This window comes from Passer montanus, unplaced genomic scaffold (genome assembly GCF_014805655.1).
Source record: "Passer montanus isolate IOZ18808 unplaced genomic scaffold, ASM1480565v1 scaffold19, whole genome shotgun sequence".
NCBI lineage: Eukaryota > Metazoa > Chordata > Aves > Passeriformes > Passeridae > Passer > Passer montanus.
The window spans coordinates 5,538,104-5,550,540 of record NW_024366480.1 but is presented as its reverse complement, the minus strand read 5'-3'; the positions used below and the strand labels follow the sequence as shown (position 1 = coordinate 5,550,540).

The 12,437-nt window shown below is 36.6% G+C and overlaps 1 protein-coding gene across 50 annotated transcripts in view; it reads right to left on the bottom strand.

Moving 5' to 3' along the window:
* Positions 1-12,437, bottom strand: part of RIMS2 (regulating synaptic membrane exocytosis 2) — a 453,673-nt gene that overhangs the window by 62,266 nt on the left and 378,970 nt on the right. For 38 of the 50 annotated variants that reach the window (XM_039706150.1, XM_039706103.1, XM_039706152.1 and 35 more), the window contains one exon: positions 9,946-10,118. The exons of the other annotated variants lie outside the window; for them this stretch is intronic. In XM_039706150.1, coding sequence (XP_039562084.1) covers positions 9,946-10,118 — 173 coding nt within the window. The remainder of the gene's footprint in view (positions 1-9,945; positions 10,119-12,437) is intronic. 50 annotated transcript variants of the gene reach the window in all.

The window sequence follows — 12,437 nt, the reverse complement described above, 5'->3', positions numbered from 1 at the left end:
GGTCAAATCTCCAATATAAGTAGCAATATTTTGGTATGAAATATCTTTTTTCAAAGGTCTCTTCCATTACAAATCAGGAATATCTCATCTGCTACAGTACATAGGTTGACTTGAGCTGTATTTCCCCCTTTCTGGTGGGTGTAAAGCTGTCCACACTATTATTATAAATTAATGGAAGTATTCCATGCCATCTCAAGCAAAATTTATTCAAATATGAACAAATAGCAAAATCATTTGGTGTCAGGGCATTAGATTATTTGCAAATCATAGCCAAAGAAAATGAATGATGAAGAAAAAACACTGTAACAGCTAGCTGTTTCCAAATAGTAGCAGCTGAATTATACACAGAGCTTCAGAGATTTTTCATAAAATTTCTCACTTCTCTGATAGAATAATTGGATATTTTTAAAAATAAGAATACAGTTGATATTTTGTGGTAATTTAAATTACAATTATAATGAAGATTATATTAATATTCATCTAGTGTTAATAAATTTTCAAGTTTTCCTCTTACAGAAAAGCTTTATTACCCTGCTAACAGCAATGAATCTGTGATGAAATCCCTTTCTTTGATACAGTGAACTAAACCAGTCATTTACTCCATGTGGATGCAAAAAAAGTCTAGCAAGAAAATTAGCTGAGGTCTAGAAGTCTTGCATTAGTCAGCTGTCATATTCAGTGGTAATAAAATAAGTCCATATGAGCTCTGAAGCTTTGGCAATAAAGGACATTGCAGTCAAAGACCGAGTGAACTTTGAATAACATCCAAATTCTTTGAGCTTAGAAAGCATCTTCTTTAACCCAGCCTGGCAAAGAAGTTTGTAAAAGTTTGCAAAACAGTTTGTAAAAGCTGGGTACCAACTAGCTTGTTAAATTAAAATTGATCATGAGCAACCTGATTTAATTGAGACTGTTCTCTGGCAGAAATGTGCCTTGCATGTACTTAATCTGAGAGTTAAATGTTGTGTGCCTGTTCAAACCTGGTGTTTATATAGTCTTCCAACAGGGAGGGAGGAGAGGGCCCAGTTTTCTGTATTTATACTGCTATGTCACAATCTACACTGCAAACTTGCTTAGTGCTGATCAGTGTTGTTTCTTCAAGGGCTGAATAGAGCTCTATGAAATGGAAAGCAAGCAGTGAATTGCTAAACCAGACATTAAATCCAGTATGTGTCCCAGACCTCAAATCACTAGAGAAATAATGTAAAATCGAGTCAGGAAAGTGAGAAAAATGTCAGACCTGAAGGCTGAAATGCTCAAAAATATACAGGTAAGAGACATCATGTTTTGCCTGAAGGTAAGAAGTACCATGATTTATCATCTTGATAAACTGAAATTGCTGTGAGGGAGATTTACTTATTTAGAAAACTCACTGACAGAAAACTTTGTAAGATAGACATAGGGGAACTAGACAGGATGCACTACTGAGATTATATTAAGAGAAAAGTCACATAATACAGAGGGAAGAGCACAATGTCTTGAAAGGGCTTTATTTAAATAAATTGCTGTCAGAAATATGGATCTCACTATAGCTGCATCTATACTTCACTCATGAAAGACTGTATTTCTTTGATTAGGACTGCACAAAGGGAATATGCTCAGGCTCATTTTAATGCTTATGTGCCTGTATCTGGCAGTGGCTGTCTAAAGAATAAAACAACTCTAACATTTCCTTCATCCTTGTGAATGCAGGTTGCTTGAGGACTCTGAAAAATCAGGGTCATAATAGGCACTGCTAACATCTCCAAAACTCATAGCATGTCTCTCAATTGATCTTCTGGGACTCAGAACTAAATGGACACGAGCAAGAGATCTGAAGCCGTAATTACTTCAACCAAAGAGACATTATCTGGGACATCATGATCTTGCCTGTCTGACTTCTGTCACTTTGACAAAATGACTTTGAGTCACTTTTGGTCTCTGGGGGAAATTATAAAAGCATACAGAAAACTTAAGACCATCATAAAAAAGAAAATGTGAGGAAAGGTGTCTCACATCTTTCTGAACATGAGCCTGAAACCTTTGTTTTTCTGAGCTGGAGAAGGCAGGTTTATGACCAAATGTCCCTGCTGAGACAATGTGTACAAGGCACACCATGTACACATTTTTTTTACCTTGGGCCTCCATAGGAATCGTGTTTATGTTATGGCTATCTGGGAAGTGCTGGGCTCCCAGTGGTATTTGTAAGGAAGTTTGATTTCTTTCTAGGGTTACCTGATAACACATCTCCCAGCTTGTTTAGCTAGCACCTTATGGACTTTAGGAGAAGTATGACCATAAAACAGGCGCAGTGAAATTACTGAAAATGTTAAGATGTTTGGAGAAAAACCATTAAAAACAGATATATGGGCAATGCCCAACCACTGGAGCATTATCTTTCCATAGCTATTAAACACACACTGGGCCCCTTATCCTTAGTTAAATAAGCACTTGCTAGATGGGCCTGGCAGTGTGTTTCAAAGGCAATAGCACAAACCCAGCAACTGCGTTTTAGAAATACTTCTAAGAAGTAACATGAAGGAGTTTATGTTTGCTTCTTAGAAGGCTAAGTGATAAGCTTATTAATAGTTTTTAAGGAACTACATTTTTAGCAATTTGTATTGTATTTTACAGAACCTTGTCACTCTTCTATTAAAATAATACTCAGGTAAAAAGAGTGAAAACATGCATCACTAAGGCAGAGCCATATCTGTCCAATCATAATGTCCAAAAAAGAAAAGCCTTATAAACCTTAATATTCAAACCCTTGTTTTTATATGTTTCTACACCACTTTTTGCTGTTGCTATTCTTGTCACTAGATCTGTTGTGCTCAATTCTGTACAAATAAAGATAAAAAAATCTGTCTATTAAAAACCTTGTGATTCAATCTAGTTTTAAATATTTTTAGAAAATGAATCTTTTTATAACACTTAAAAGTGCAAAAACTAATTTCAACATTTATATTTGCTTCAAACCCTAATTTTAATTTTTTCCTACACCTCTGCTTCCTTGAATGTCTACAGGGCTTTCTCCCTGCATTTCTGGTGGTTTTGTTTAAACTACTGATGCACAGTTTTTAAATAAACTTTAGTAACAGGAGTGCATCAGTGCTTTATGGAGCACAGGTCAAAGCTGGCACAACAGAGGTAAAAGTGCAGGCTTCATTTCATGGAGAGGGAAGCAGTCTCAAAGATATTGCATTGCAGTCAAAATAAAAATGTCTGAGTTCCCTGCTGGATGCCTTATATCAAAGCTGCAGACTGTTTCAAATGACTTATTTTTACTGTTCACCTGTTACTAATGTGTACTTCCAAATTCATTAATTTATTATATCCCAGTGTATCAAAATGAATTTACTAACTGTAAAGGAGCTTATATTTACTTGTATTTACTCCAAAGTAACAGGAAAAAATAAGTCTCCAAGGGTTCTATAGACAGTGACAAATAACTTAGAAACAGGTGACTTTACTAGATTTCTTAAATTATTTTTATTCTATTCTCAGTACAGATTTCATAACAAATATATTTGTTCATATAATTCTGTTTGGAACCATTGATCTTCTGCATGTTTTTCCATAATATTTTTCTGGAAGCTACAGATAATTTCCTTCTAAATGTCACCTATGAAAATGTAAAAAACCAAATGGCTAAATTATTGTCCATGTGTGTTGGTACAGACCCAGCAGCTCTATTAATTTATAGCTTTTGAATATTTGCCTTTCTGCAGAAAATTAAAGACAAAAATCTTACATTAAAAAGTAGTGGCTTTGAATGTATTCTTAAAATGGGCAAAAGTTTTTTCATAAATTCCTAACAGATTCCACCCAGATCAATAATACTAGGAAAATTTTACTGGAAAAACCTTTTTTTTTTGAGTCCTCTGTTTTTAAAGACACAGACTGGCAATATGTAAGCAGCTCTGCTTATCTAGTCACCAGTGCAGAAGAGTTATGTTAGAGAGACACAAAACAAAGTTGCTGCTTCTTGTGGAAGGACACAGTGCATCACACCTGCCCCAATTGCCTGGATAATGCAACATTTTGCAGCTGAAAAGAGCTGGTGAACATTGTACTGCAACCTGCCATTCTCATCCCAGGAATGGCAAGATCACTTTGTTGTCATGTTGAAAAAGTTGAAAATGGCCAACATCTTCTGTTGAGAGCTGCAGGAAACTGCATGCTGGCAAGCTTTCCCAAAAAACCAACATGAACATTGACGTAACTGGAACCAGGTTCTCCCTCCTTCCATGGCAGAAGGCTCACTTGGGTGAACCTTATCTATCTATCTATCTATCTATCTATCTCATCTATCTCTGTTGGAACCACAGACTACCTGTACTGCAATTCTGCTAAAAGATTGACCATGCAGTGGGGAAAGAGTCTCAGGCTGCCATTTTCTCTTCCAAACATGTGGCCTGTTTGGCTACAAAGCTTATATAAAATTAACTTCTTTCATCTAGTAGGGCAGTTGAAGCAGTCATTGAAATACTTTCGGAATAGCTTTAAGAAACAAAACAGCACATACACATTGAAAATGGATTCTTAGTGTCTGTTGTCTTTTGGAAAATTTTTTATATTTTTACCAGAATAAAGACTTTCAAAACCATTACTGGCTTCCATCCCTGTGAAGGAGCTTGCAAAGACTGCATTGACATGCTTTTTCTTCCAGAAAAATATTACTTTTAACTGTTAATAGCTGCAGTCACAGTGGAAGGGTCATAAAACTAAAATACTAAAATTACAATTTAATGAAAAACTAAGGAACAAATACTCATCAGGAATCAGTTTTAAAGCCTACAAATTAAATTCTCTAAAGCATTATCTTTACTGAATGAACTAGAACTAGAAAGTAAAATTGAAATTAACCTCTGTACCTAACAATGGAAGGGGCACAAAAAGCATCAAGAACCTTTAGAAAGAGATACAGTTTTGCATCTGAAGAAATAAGTTAGTTAAAGCCATACATTGCACTCTGTTTTTTGAATGTTTAAGTGCTCTACAAAATTACATCCCAGCTGAATTTTTCCACTACAAATTTTCCTTTCTTGGTTGTGTCATCTTCTTAGTTAGCCAGCTCTATTCGTTATATAATCTTTTTAGAATTCACTTTCTTTTCTCAAACAGGATATCACTAATTCCTTCCAAATACATAGCAAAACTTGGTGACTTGCACATGCTTTTTGTTCCCATCTCTGCCCTCTCTGTCCACCCACACAGACAATTTATTTGTCCACTCTCTTTCACCATTTCAAATGACAGATACTGCAGAGCTTTTCTCCAGCCCTGGCAATTTACCCAATAACCCCTTCCAGGATACTAGAGAAGAGGTAAGTTTCATAGCCTTTCTATTTGGTTGTCTCATCTTCCTCCACATACCAGTAAAAAGTTGCACTCTCTTTTATACAGTTGTGCATAATTCATCCTTATTTCCTAGTATCTTGATACTTGTTCCTAATCATATATATCATCTCTCATTCAAGACTGAAAGATCAACTCCTGATCATCCAACTTGCCCCTCATGCTCTTGATATATTTTTAGCAAGCACCTCATGTTTTGTCCTCATTGTCTTGAATGTTTGAAAACAGCTCTCAAGAAACATTCACAAAGATATCTTATTTTGTCTCCTCAATTATCCTCTTAGCATTTATTCTCTGTTGTCAAGATGTCCCCAACACTGTGTTGTATCTATCTCCTGTAGAACATCTCTTGTTTCTTCAGTGCTTCCCTCTCTGGACTCATGTTATTTCATTAATTAGACTCTGTGCGCTTGGAAAAGAAGTTTTATTTTTCTACTGTATTTCAACAGTGAAATCCTGCTCTGTCATTACATTTGCTGTGTACTCACATGGTAAAACAAAACTATTGTGACTATCAGAATTAATGCTCGGGATTGATATTTAAAAAAATATTAAGACGGGATAAAATTTAGGGCAATCTTAAACAGATTACCTTCAATAAAAAGTATTAATGATCAAAGATTGTATCTAAAAAGGTTTTATTTTTGGCCCTGAGATTATCAAGGAGATGGAGTAAGAAAAAAAGTTAGTGAACTCTATACAATAAATACTCAACAGCAAAGCTTGAGCCACCCTTTGCTTGCTAACGTGTACTGCAGAGAAAGAACAGAATTACGATTTCCCTACATGTCAAGCATATGCCAAAGTTTAGTTTTACAAGGTTTAATTAAGGCAAAATCTGATGCTGCAACTATTTCTGCCAAAAAATTTAACTGATTTGATGTACCCCAGTGCTCCAAAAGCAAAATGCCTTTTATTGTGCCAAGGTACTCTTTGAAATAGGCATGGGATGAATTAGTGATGTACGTCTGTGTTTACAGTCATTTCAACCCACCCATGATCTCAGCAGATTGAAGACCTTAGTGGGACTATTACCATTACTCCTGAAGTGCATAAACACAGTAACATCAAGAGGTATTAGGTATCCTTAACAAGGTAATTTTTGATGATGGAGTGATTGTGAGCAGCCCCTGCATTCCACAGTGCCCAGAGGAAAGGTGGCTGCTGTCCAACTACAGATGCACCTCTGAAGTAAAAAACATCTTGAAAACTCCCATCTGCAATATAACTTTCCTTGATGCCCAAGATGTCAAGAACTACATGATAATTTATTACTATTCTATCAAGGAAGAACTGGCTGCCTTTGTTCTGCTGGGTCTCTCAAATATCTATTGATATGTTCAATTGATATATTTGGTTACTTTTAATATTTGTGTGTCTGAAAACATTATTTTTTGGAAACTGAAGTCATTACCTTATCTTAAAAATTTCCAAGTGTCTGTTATTTTAAAAATTGACAGAGAAATGAGCAGAAGGCACTGAATTCTCAAAAATGCTGACAACAGATCCTTCCTTCAGGCTTGTCCACTGAATACACAAGTCATAATATTTCAATATGTTAAGGAGGCACAGCTATGTGTGTATATAAATGTGTATATATATTTAAAGCTGCTCCTATTCAGGAATCAATCTGGCTTTTCTGTTTCATTCTTACCCTAGAAAAATGCTCAGACAATGCTAAGAAATGAGCACTGACTCTACCATAGTAAAGGAGGTGAATATAAACTTTTCTGTTCTTTCACAACTTGCATACTAAAAGTGGTCAAAATGTGCAAAGTGGAGAAATAATGTTAGAGACTGGTTTCCATGAAGGGAGCCAAAATCTAACACAAACAAAAGTCACTACACAACAGTCACTTAATAACATCTTTTTTCTTTATAGAGATTCCTGACTCATGTCACTTCTTCCTGAAGGCAGAGAGCAGCTAGCAACCAGAAGAACAAGCTGGCTCAGGAAACAAGGAATTGTTCCTCAAAAAGGAGTTTACTTTCTATGGGAGACAGCATATTGGCTAAACACCAGCTTGAGTGAAATCTAGAAACCTGGAATAGAGTCATGCCCCAGAAAGGCAGGACTTTCAGATCTATCAGACTGGGAAATTAGTGGGAAATTGAAGAGAAAACGGTCTTTAAATAATTCTTTCACACACTACCATACAACAGTCTCTGGAACACATATGCTAAGGCACTCTTAAAGACAGCTGGTTCTAAACAACTGTTTTTGCTAAAATCTAAAAAGCATGAACATAAGTGAAGAAATGATGGCACAATACATAAAGGCAGTAGTATGGCTATGTTAGTTCATATCACCCAAGACTACACTAGGCATTTTTATTCTCTCTTTGAATCCCCTTTGTTTTAGTATGTTATGTATGTGAGCATATACAAGCATGCACATGTGTACGTGTGTAGCAAGGAAAGAAAATGGATTTCCACGGATTGCTCTGTGCTTACCCTAATGTATATGAGTACAATTTTACAGACATAAGTTATTTAGAAGTAGTACAGAATTTTCAGGCTAAAAAAAATGTATTTTTTCTGAGATTTTCTGCCATTCTTTTGTGACTGAGAATGAGTTCAAGAATACTCCTAAAATCTGAAACTAATTTTTCTAATGAAGAAAAGAGGAATGTTGTATTCCTCTCAATGCAACATACATGGATTTTTCAATACAAAATGTCAGACATTTACATTGTTTTAAGGATTTGGGGCAAAATGTATAATTCTAGAATATTTTCTGATAAAATCAGAGCCAGTTGTGTTGCAATGTTTCTGGGTACAACACAGCAGCTGAAGTGCATGATCCTTCCACAATACAGAAATCCTTGACAGTTATTCACAAAAACAAAAACAAACCCAAAATAAACAAAAAAAAAAAAAGGAAGACTCTGCTTTATCCACATTGACTGTCAATCAGTATACGCCACAAAGACACAAAGAGGACTGGAAAAAAAATCCAATTTTTCTTCTTTAGTATGGCCATAAATATAAGTAAAGATAATTTTGATATTGCTGAGTTTTCACTCAACAAAGCATTTCTCCATTAAATAATAATTCAAGTAGGAAATTTAATAAAGAAACTTACAATTTCAACTGTTTATTACAGTCAAACCCAAACTTTAGTCTAAACTAATTTAAAAAATAATATGCTGCAGTTGTATGCATATCAATGAGTCAAGTTGGTGTGCTGCCTCATTTGGTATGCAGAACAAGTTCATTGAAGCTGAGAATGAAATTTGATTAAATATGAAAGCATGATGACTGAAAGCAAAAACAAACAGAAAAAGAGCTGCAGAGAGCATAAGCAATAAGCAAGCAAAGGGAATAAAAAGGGAAGACAAGTAGGGTGCTGGTAAAGGAAAAAGAATAGAACTACATAAACAGAAATATATTTTACCTGTCATCCTCTTTCCCTTCCTCAGCTTGGTCTTGACCTTTTTCATCATGCCCTGATTCTTTGATCTCCTCCTTATCACAGTTCTCTGTCACCTCTTGCCCTTCCCCTTTTTCATTAATTTCTTGCTCTTTTGCTTTTTCATTCTCCTCTTTTTCTTCCTCCTCAGGAAATACTTCATCTTGTTCATCCCCTTCCAGCCCTCCCTCTTTTTTCCCCTCTATATCCCTTGTCCTTCTGAAGTCAACAAAAATTGAAAAGGCATGCAAAAAGAAAAAAGAAAAGACTAAATTAGTTAGGAGAAGAGCATGCATGAAGAAAGGAAATGCAAAAGAAATGAAATAAAAACAAAAGAATAGAAGCACACATAATGTAAGTCATGCTTGCTAGGAGTCCAGCCTACACTAGAGAGCTTTGGAGCATTTCCTTAGTAAGGCCCTATTCAAATAAAATTTGCATGGCAATACCTCACATTTAGAAAGAAATGTGTGACAGAAACTGTGTGGTCCTAAGAATGCTCATATGAGCAGATGCTTAAATTTGCAAATGCTTTCTTTTAAGAGGACAATTTTCTGAGAATTATTATAGGTGATGGAGGTGGCCTACACCTTCCAGAAAAATTATCTTTAATTTGTGCATCAAATGAAACCCAAAGCTCCTCTGAGTGCACACAGGGTGCAGGCAAAGAAAATGCTGTGTTTTGGTCACAGATACACAATGTTCATCTTGTTGAAGAGCAGCTCAATGATTGGACACTTACAGTTGAATTGGACTAGTGTAAGTATTAAATAAACTGAATGGGTCTCTGTAAGTATTAAATAATACATCTATAAAAGTTCAGTGTTCTACTGAAAAGAAAAATAAGATGCCTCTGCTGGCACAAATTTTCGAGTTAAACCGTCTTTTCAGCCATATTAAGTATATTTTACAAAATGGTTTTCAGAAAGCGTGTCTAATGCTTGCTGACAACATATGTTTGTTATTTCAGTGTATGTTAGATAATCCAAAACAACAAAACTTGGCTAAAAACAAATTCCATGAAGACTTCAAGAAGCATTGCGTAAAAAAGGCATTTAAGCCAGAATTTTGCAAAATCCCTGCAAATGTCATTCTGGGCGAAATGCTCATGTCAAATACAAATATTGATAAGTGTTCCATTACTAAAATGACACAGCTCCATTACTACGGCTGACACCACAGCTGATCATGCTCACCTGATTTTCTTGTTTCCCCTTGGGCGCTCCGACTGCACGGACATGTAGCTCGTGCTGCTGAAGCGGGAAGCGCTGCTGGTCCGGGACACGGCCGAGACGTCGCTGACGTCGCTGTCCGAGGACTTGTTGGAAACATTGTCTGAGCCTCGGTGAGGATCCCGCCCTGACCGGTACTGCAAGAGCAAAGGGACAAAGACATGGTGTTGTTGTGACATGCGACCACAGAGCAGCTATGGACCTGGTCCCTCCTGCTATCTAAACTGCCTTTGTCACCACGCTGCCTGAACTTTTGAAATGAAGTTTTTCCTGATACAGAATAGAAATTATGTCTTGGTATCTATTAATTTTACTCTGCTTTACTATCTCAGTCCTTAATTTCAACTTGTACAGAATTTCCAGCGTGTCCAGAAGTTTCACAAAGCTTAGAAAAGACATCTAAACCCTCACAGAATATTCTTACCACAACTGTTTCACCAGTACAGAAAGGAAAGCAGAGAGATTAGTGACTTGCCTATGATTATTGAGCTCATGAAAGATTAAACAGGAGACAGAATGTGCTGCATGCTATCTATAAAGTGCAAGTCTCTTTTGGGGCCTAGCCTGTTTACAAGAACTTCTAACTGACAAATGTTAATTTTTTTCTTTTCTAAGTAAATAGATAAGATTATCAAATCAAAAGACAAAGTGATGTTGCAGCTGTGCAAACAAACCCGCATCTTGCTGAACTGCTGGGCTGGGAAGTCTGAAAGGATGGGACTGGACAAGAGGTGATTTGTAGAGAAAATGTACATTTGCTTCAGAAACTAAAAGATTACAAAGGTATTTGAACTTGTTAACAGTAATATCAAACATAGAACTGACAGGTGACTGGTGATGAGCAGTAAGCCCATACAACATAGACAGTATCATGCAGCAGTATTCAGGTTTGATCTTAACAATATACGATGGATATTTGTTTTTGTTACACATTAATGCTAAATTAATGTTAAATCTGTGCCACCCTGCATGGCACTATAAGCAAATATAGTAAATAGCAGAAAGATATTTTTCCTTCTCTTTATATACAGGCATTTCTGTGTATAGAGAAATCGATGGGTTGCTACTGGTAACCTTTTCGGGGAAATAGTACTTCAAGATTAATTTTCAATGATCACCAGGTGATTCTTTGGAAATAAGACAGTACAGAGCAGTACAGACAAAGAGCAGCACAGACAGGACTGAAAGAAAACAATGTGAAAAAATAATCTACCTAACACATCAGTGGCTTGTTGAACTCTTGGGGATAGCGACATAGGACTCAGCCACATGTAGAAAATAAACCATAACGTAAAATGGCAGACCTGTGTAGTATACTGCAAGAGAAGGGTGTCCAGGTTTAGCTGTTAAACTGCTCCCTTTCTAATAGTTTTAGAAGAACTATCTTTCATGAGCTACACAGATCATTTGTTTCTGCTCTCTTGCAAGGGATGTTACACTGGGAAATATTCTGAAAGACTGTGCAGTATCTGAATAGGATTTCAGATATATCTCAATAGGATTTCGAAATAGCATTTCAGTGCCTTTCCTCAGAAATTATTTTTACATGTAGAAATAGTAAGTTATTTTGCTCATTTTAAGACAGGGAAATGAACAAGACAAAAATACTCATGCAAGTTAGACTGTACATCTGCTGCAGAAAGTGACCAATCATAGCCATAACTCCACACTCACAAAAATGGTTGCACATTCTATGCCAAACTTTATCATTCTTCCCGATCTGTACTAATTTACCATACTTGTATTCATCAACAACCACTCAAGTCCCTACCAGCCTTTAAGTATAAAAGTGAACTTAGTTACCCATAAACTCAGAAATTGTAAACTCTGTGATTATAAGGTTCAAAATGTTAATATTTACTGACTGGTTCTATTGATCCCATTAATGGTTTTGCTTGATGAAGCGCATATTATTACTTATATATTCAATTTGGAATGAAAAAGCAATGATTAAACAGCTTTCCTGATCATCAGAGATAATGGAATATTATAACAGAATAAAAGGAGTGTCCTTTTAAATCAGCAACTACTTAGCCCTTTAGAGAAATATAAAATAATTATGCCTAGAGAATTGTTCATGTATTGAGTCCTATCCCCCCACCTAACCTTCCCTAGGATGATTCTTCATTTAAGACAAAGTTATGAATGTGGTTTCTGCTGATTTAGCCTAAAGCTACCAAGACTGGGAATACAGCCTGGTGTAGTGGGCTACCATCACACACTATGGAAAAGGCAACGCAGAGCTGCCCTCAGGCCTGCAGCACCATCTGAGCCCCCAGGCAGATGTCACTGCTGTGCCAAAGCCTGTGCTGCCATGGCCACACTGCCACTGGCTGCCACCAAGCCAAGGGACAGCCGAGACATCAGTGGCTGTGTGAGCAGGGCTCTTGCTGGGCGCACTGCTGGTGTGACAGAGCTGGCGTGGCTCTGCTCTGGGGAGCACAGCACCACGGGTG